We start from the raw sequence: 7,754 nt of genomic DNA, 5'->3' as shown, positions 1-7,754 counted from the left end.
GGACAGGTACAAAATCCTCGTCTCACTATCTGAGAGATGAAGAGACACACAGATAGAGAGGGGGGATCGAGAATCAAAGGAAAAGTGAAAACAAGATGACTGGATTGGAGGAGATAGCGTGAGGAATACAGGCCATTTAGTGATGTTTAATTAACAGTTTCAAACAGAAATTGATCACAGAACTGAGATTTAATTTTCATTCCCAGATCAACACATTTCTGAAACTGCAGTTATTAAATAAAATAGAGGAAATAGGCAGAGAGTGAGTGCAAGTAGGAGCTCAAAATAATTCTATCCCTTCTGCATAACCCTGCAAATTTATCCATTTTATTATATCTCCGTCTTCCAAAAATACTCTCCTTAATGCACTGACTCTCACTGGGGTACGGGTCCCTCACACACTGACTCTCACTGGGGTACGGGTCCCACACAAACTGACTCTCACTGGGGTACGGATCCCACACACACTGACTCTCACTGGGATACGGGTCCCACACACGCTGACTCTCACTGGGGTACGGGTCCCACACACACTGACTCTCACTGGGGTACGGGTCCCACACACACTGACTCTCACTGGGGTACGGGTCCCACACACACTGACTCTCACTGGGGTACGGGTCCCACACACACTGACTCTCACTGGGGTACGGGTCCCACACACGCTGACTCTCACTGGGGTACGGGTCCCACACACGCTGACTCTCACTGGGGTACGGGTCCCACACACGCTGACTCTCACTGGGGTACGGGTCCCACACACGCTGACTCTCACTGGGGTACGGGTCCCACACACACCGACTCTCACTGGGGTACGGGATGAGAGCGGGAGGGGGGGGGGGGGGTGACATTAATAGCCAGTTAACAGGCTAGTCAAGCAAGAGGCGACGGCTAAGGCCAAACCTGATCATTGACCTCCCCTGACCTGTGCCATCAGACTGATCAAGAATGGTCCAAAATCAAGACCCTCACGGTCCCTAACCCAGTGATACTGATACTAAACATACCTCTGCTATGGGAGCCACTCGTCTCAGCTGAAATCAGCAACTCACGGGTGATTAGGACATATGTGTGGCGGAGGGTTGGAAATGAAAAGACGGAATTGGCATAAAGTGGCCCCGATTGATGCACAGATGTGAGCACAGAGCAGGGGGAAACTGAAAAACGTCGCTCTGTACACTTCTGTGGCGGGGGTGCAATTGCGAGACGGCCCCTTGCACCCAGCCAGCCGGCAGTCAGACAATGCTGCACCCTGCTGCCAGACCAGTCAAACCACAGGCAGTGCCCAGCAGCCGCGTCTGGGGCTTTCGAACTGATCAATTAACAAACTCATTCCAAATATCAGCTCAGGAAAGCTCCATGAGAAAAGTCCTGCATTTATCTAGCACCTTGAACAGTAAAACATCCCCAAGGTGCTTCACAGGAGTGTAAATCAGACAGAATTTGACCCCGAGCCACATAACGAGATATTAGGGACAGGCGACCAAAAGCTCGGTCAAAGAGGTCGGTTTTTAAGGAGCGTCTTAAAGGAGGAGAGAGAGAGGCGGAGAGGTTTAGGGAGGGGATTCCAGAGCTTAGGGCCCCCAGGCAGCTGAAGGTACGGCCGTCAATGGTGGAGCGATGGAAATCGGGGGATGGACAAGAGGCCGGAATTGGAGGGAGCGCAGAGATCTCGGAGGGTTGTAGGGGCTGGAGGAGATTACAGAGATAGGGAGGGTTGTAGGGGCTGGAGGAGGTTACAGAGATAGGGAGGGTTGTAGGGGCTGGAGGAGATTACAGAGATAGGGAGGGTTGTAGGGGCTGGAGGAGGTTACAGAGATAGGGAGGGTTGTAGGGGCTGGAGGAGGTTACAGAGATAGGGAGGGGGTGAGGAGGCCATGGAGGGATTTGAACAGGAGGATGAGAATTTTAAAATCGAGGTGTTGCCGGACCGGGAGCCAGTGTCGGTCAGCGAGCACAGGGGGTGATGGGTGAACGGGCCGCGGTGTGAGTTGGGACACGGGGGGGTGGGGGGGGGGGGCGGTGGGCAGCGTAATTTGGGATGAGTTGAAGTTTACGGAGAGCAGAATGTGGGAGAGCGGCCAGGAGTGCCGTGGGATAGTCGAGTCTGGAGGGAACGAAGGCACGAATGAGGGTTTCAGCAGCCGAATAGCTGAGACAGGGGGAGTTGGGAATAGGCGGTCTTGGTGATGCAGATCCGAATCGTGTTGGATGGAACTTTAGGGAACAGATGGGTCAGGAGGGTTGGGCTCCAGGTCCGAGGCACAGTCTGGAGGAGTGAGGGACATCGACTGAGGCCAAGTTTGGAGGCTGATATTTGTGAGCAATTATAACAACTGACACTCGATATGATAGAGGAGAGAAACTTCTCTTTATTGTGTGGAGTGAGTTAACCAGTTGTCTTCCCATCTTGCAGAGAAAACAAACACTGCCATCTCCTCCTCCATCTCCTCCTACAACTCACTCCTCCTCTCAATTTTCAGTAACTCCACCTCAAAGATCAATGTCGCTCCACCTGGACAGGCAGAAAAAGAGAAGGAATTTAGAGAGAGGCTCTTTCGCCCCGGTACCAGATCCTGCAGCGTTAACTGGCAATTCAACTGCAGGGTGCCTCACAATCCCACCATTTCCCCGCACAAACCCACACGCACAGACCCGCAGATCCCCCTCCCTGGTGCTGCGGCGCAGCCTCAGCACGAGTGGCCCCTTACCTGGGATTTTCGGCGGGGCCCCTCGCTCCCCGTACCCTGTAGGGCGAAAGACGAGACTTAATGTTACCACACACGCAGACTGGATGCAGAGACCACACTCTGTTAATACACCGCCCCGCACTTCCACTCCCCTAACCTCACTCCCCCTGCTGAGGCCGCCCCCCAGTATCGCCCCTACTCTCCCACACAGTGAGTGCTGGCCGGCTGTTTGAACCTGGGAGGCATCGCAGCCCTTATCCTAGCTCCCCTCACTCTGCTCCCTCACTTGCCCATCCTTCCAATCTCCGCTCGCTCACTCTCTCCTCCCTTAATGCCTCCTCATCCTAATCTCTGTTCCCTCACTCCCTCCTCCACTCCCTCAATGCCTCCTCAACCTAATCCCTACTCCTTCATTCCCTCCCTCCTCCCTCACCCCCTCGTCACCCCAATTTCTGCTCCCCAACTCCCTCCCTCCTCCCTCGCTCTGCATCTTTACTCCCTCCCTCCTCCCCCCAGTCACTGCTCCCTCAGTCCCTCCCTCACTCTGCTCCCTCACCCCAATCTCTGCTCCCTAACTCCCTCCCTCCTCCCTCGCTCCGCATCTTCACCCCGTCCCTCCTGCCCCCAATCCCTCCTCCCTCAGTCCCTCCTGCTCTGCCCCCTCTCCCAGTCGGCCCCGAGTTGTACCCAGTTCTGACGGGATGACCAGTTTCCTCTTCTCCCCTTCACACATCCTGAGGGAAACAAGAAACAGAAAATCAGCTTCACGGCTCAGAGAGAAACAGGAAATCCTACCCCGGTCTGGAAAACAGCATGGGGGTGTGGGAGGGGGAATGAAGGAGTGGAGGTGGGTCGGTGGGGGAAAGGTTTCCAGGGGCATCGTCCGCCCTCTCGGTACCTCAATCACAAGCCTAGACAGCAGGCACCATTGGGCTATTCGACTGCGAGGTGCATCACGTCCTTGCCTGGCCGGGCACTGTCCAGCAGGACGCCCGCCTTCAACCTCCCCCTCTCCCTGCCCCGCGCTCCCCCAGGGATGGATTCCCCGATGCCACCGCCCCACCCCCCCCATGCCGGCCAGGCCAGACTCACTCACCCCAGTAGGCCCTGGTCCCAGCCTTTGATCACCTGACCGGTCCCCAGGGTGAAAGTGAATGGCTGCCCACGGGGAATACTGCTGTCAAACTCCGTGCCGTCCTCCAGCTTCCCCTGAGGAGAGACACAGTGAAGGGTCAGTCTGATGGACTCTCACTCCCTCTCGCGCGCACACACACACACACACATTCAAACGCTCTCACACGCTGACACGTTCATGCTGGTACACGGCCGCTCACTCTCTCACACGCGTGCAACGTACACTCACACGAGCTCACACCCACGAAAGGTTCACACTCACACACACACACAAATGTTCCAACAAACACGTGCTAACACTCACACACACGCTCGCTAACTCTCACGGACACGCACCCTGCCACTCACACGCGTGCTAACACTCACACACGCTCGCTAACTCTCACGGACACGCACCCTGCCACTCACACGCGTGCTAACACTCACACACGCTCGCTAACTCTCACGGACACGCACCCTGCCACTCACACGCGTGCTAACACTCACACACACGCTCGCTAACTCTCACGGACATGCACCCTGCCGCTCACACGTGTGCTAACACTCACACACACGCTCGCTAACTCTCACGGACATGCACCCTGCCGCTCACACGTGTGCTAACACTCACACACACGCTCGCTAACTCTCACGGACATGCACCCTGCCACTCACACGCGTGCTAACACTCACACACACGCTCGCTAACTCTCACGGACATGCACCCTGCCACTCACACGCGTGCTAACACTCACAAACACGCGCCCACACTTACTCACTCAGGCGGACACACACAAGTACTGTCACGCAGCGTGACCAGGTAACCCTGTCACTCACTGTGTAGTGCATATGAAGGGTGTCGCTCTTGCGGGATTTGATCGGACAATTGTCCACTCGCTTCTTGATCCCGATCTGCAGTTTCTTCTTCCCCTCGTTCCCATGGCAGCCAGATACGAGCACGCTCAACAGCACGAGCAGGAACGGCAGAGTCAGCTCCAACTTCATGGCTTCAGATCCTGCAAATGACAACAAATCGGGATCAGACACACAGCAACCATCCAGGGAAAAGAACAGATTCCCATCTCTCCAGCTCCTTTCACCCCCTCAGGACGTCCCACAGCCCCCTCACAGACAATGAAGTACTTTCTGAAGTCCGGTCACTGTTGTAGTGTAGGAAACGCAGCAGCCAATGTGCGCACAGCAAGATCCCACAAACAGCAATGTGATAATGACCCAGATCATCTGTTTTTAGTGATGTTGGTTGAGGGATAAATATTGTCTCCAGGACACCGGGGAGAACTCCCCTGCTCTTCTTCCAATAGTGGCCGTGGGATCTTTTACACCCACCCGAGAGGGCAGACGGGGGCCTCAGTTTAATGTCTCATCTGAAAGACGGCACCTCTGACAGTGCAGCACTCCCTCAGTACTGACCCTCCGACAGTGCGGCACTCCCTCAGTACTGACCCGACGACAGTGCGGCACTCCCTCAGTACTGACCCGACGACAGTGCGGCACTCCCTCAGTACTGACCCGACGACAGTGCGGCACTCCCTCAGTACTGACCCGACGACAGTGCGGCACTCCCTCAGTACTGACCCGACGACAGTGCGGCACTCCCTCAGTACTGACCCGACGACAGTGCGGCACTCCCTCAGTACTGACCCGACGACAGTGCGGCACTCCCTCAGTACTGACCCGACGACAGTGCGGCACTCCCTCAGTACTGACCCTCCGACAGTGCGGCACTCTCTCAGTACTGACCCTCCGACAGTGCGGCACTCCCTCAGTACTGACCCTCCGACAGTGCGGAGCTCCCTCAGTACTGACCCTCCGACAGTGCGGCACTCCCTCAGTACTGACCCGACGACAGTGCCAGAGACACTGGAATCACATCCAGTGCAGTTGGCACTGGGACTGACACACTCACACATATCCAAGCTCAAGAGCAATTGCACTGGATGGCAGGATTTGCACAATTTGCATTTGCCCCCCAGTGCAATGGGACACACTCATTACCCTGATACCCACCCCACCATCAATCTCCCTGAACCACAATGCTCACCATTCCTCACTAATGGTGCACAATTGTCCCCTCCCTGCACTTTGCACACTCACTCAATTACACCAATGCACACTGCACAGAATTTGCAAAATCACCATTGATTTAACTCACTGTCAGCCCAGAAATTGCCTCTCACTTCCGCCACACTCTCCCGGAAGTGGAACCGCAGCGGGGTCACTGCCCCACATAGACCATCGCAGCGCCACCCACAGGAGGCAGAGGGAACTGCACCAGAGGGAGCATCGACTCGGGGAGGGGCGGGGGGAATCAGTGAGGAGGGAGGTGGGGGGGGGGAATCAGTGAGGAGGGAGGTGGGGGGGGGGGAATCAGTGAGGAGGGAGGTGGGGGGGGGGAATCAGTGAGGAGGGAGGTGGGGGGGGGGAATCAGTGAGGAGGGAGGTGGGGGGGGGGAATCAGTGAGGAGGGAGGTGGGGGGGGAATCAGTGAGGAGGGAGGTGGGGGGGGGAATCAGTGAGGGGGAGGTGGGGGGGGGATCAGTGAGGGGGGGAGGGGGGGGATCAGTGAGGGGGGAGGGGGGGGATCAGTGAGGGGGGAGGTGGGGGGGGGATCAGTGAGGGGGGAGGGGGGGATCAGTGAGGGGGGGGATCAGTGAGGGGGGGAGGCGGGGGGGGGGGATCAGTGAGGGGGGAGGCGGGGGGATGATCAGTGAGGGGGGAGGCGGGGGGGGGATCAGTGAGGGGGGAGGTGGGGGGGGGGATCAGTGAGGGGGGAGGTGGGGGGGGGGGATCAGTGAGGGGGAGGTGGGGGGGGGGATCAGTGAGGGGGGAGGTGGGGGGGGGATCAGTGAGGGGGGAGGCGGGGGGATGATCAGTGAGGGGGGAGGCGGGGGGGGGATCAGTGAGGGGGGAGGCGGGGGGGGATCAGTGAGGGGGGAGGCGGGGGGGGGGATCAGTGAGGGGGGAGGTGGGGGGGGGGATAAGTGAGGGGGGAGGTGGGGGGGGGGAAATCAGTGAGGGGGGAGGTGGGGGGATGATCAGTGAGGGGGATCAGTGAGGGGGGAGGTGGGGGGGGGGATCAGTGAGGGGGGAGGTGGGGGGGGGAAATCAGTGAGGGGGGAGGTGGGGGGATGATCAGTGAGGGGGATCAGTGAGGGGGGAGGTGGGGGGGGGATCAGTGAGGGGGGAGGTGGGGGGGGGGAATCAGTGAGGAGGGAGGTGGGGGGGGAATAAGTGAGGAGGGAGGTGGGGGGGGGAATCAGTGAGGGGGAGGTGGGGGGGGGATCAGTGAGGGGGGAGGGGGGGGGATCAGTGAGGGGGGAGGTGGGGGGGGGATCAGTGAGGGGGGAGGGGGGGGATCAGTGAGGGGGGGGATCAGTGAGGGGGGAGGCGGGGGGGGGGATCAGTGAGGGGGGAGGCGGGGGATGATCAGTGAGGGGGGAGGCGGGGGGGGGATCAGTGAGGGGGGAGGTGGGGGGGGATCAGTGAGGGGGGAGGTGGGGGGGGGGATCAGTGAGGGGGGAGGTGGGGGGGGGGATCAGTGAGGGGGAGGTGGGGGGGGGATCAGTGAGGGGGGAGGTGGGGGGGGATCAGTGAGGGGGGAGGCGGGGGGATGATCAGTGAGGGGGGAGGCGGGGGGGGGATCAGTGAGGGGGGAGGCGGGGGGGGGATCAGTGAGGGGGGGAGGCGGGGGGGGGGATCAGTGAGGGGGGAGGTTGGGGGGGGGATCAGTGAGGGGGGAGGTGGGGGGGGGGAAATCAGTGAGGGGGGAGGTGGGGGGATGATCAGTGAGGGGGATCAGTGAGGGGGGAGGTGGGGGGGGGATCAGTGAGGGGGGAGGTGGGGGGGGGAAATCAGTGAGGGGGGAGGTGGGGGGATGATCAGTGAGGGGGATCAGTGAGGGGGGAGGTGGGGGGGGATCAGTGAGGGGGG

General features: G+C 59.2%; 1 protein-coding gene across 3 annotated transcripts; it reads right to left on the bottom strand.

The window, feature by feature from the left end:
• Positions 1–2,347: 2,347 nt before the first annotated feature.
• fkbp2 (FKBP prolyl isomerase 2) lies at positions 2,348–6,040 on the bottom strand. 3 transcript variants are annotated; one of them, XM_068021778.1, is made up of 6 exons: positions 5,977–6,040; positions 4,641–4,819; positions 3,787–3,899; positions 3,378–3,424; positions 2,712–2,747; positions 2,348–2,515 (listed from the first exon to the last, which is right to left on the bottom strand). In XM_068021778.1, exons 2-6 carry the CDS (start codon positions 4,806–4,808, stop codon positions 2,454–2,456), a joined length of 426 nt encoding a protein of 141 aa, XP_067877879.1. In that variant the 5' UTR covers positions 4,809–4,819; positions 5,977–6,040; the 3' UTR covers positions 2,348–2,453. The 3 variants fall into 3 exon arrangements, with proteins under 3 accessions (XP_067877879.1, XP_067877880.1, XP_067877881.1); XM_068021779.1 differs by having other exon boundaries at positions 4,641–4,810; positions 5,977–6,036; XM_068021780.1 differs by having other exon boundaries at positions 4,641–4,810; positions 5,961–5,996.
• Between the last annotated feature and the right edge of the window lie 1,714 nt (positions 6,041–7,754).

The sequence above is a fragment of the Heterodontus francisci genome, chromosome 44, assembly GCF_036365525.1.
Source record: "Heterodontus francisci isolate sHetFra1 chromosome 44, sHetFra1.hap1, whole genome shotgun sequence".
In the NCBI taxonomy this organism is placed as follows: domain Eukaryota; kingdom Metazoa; phylum Chordata; class Chondrichthyes; order Heterodontiformes; family Heterodontidae; genus Heterodontus; species Heterodontus francisci.
Note: the sequence above shows the minus strand (reverse complement) of the source record. Positions and strands in the feature narration are given on the sequence as shown.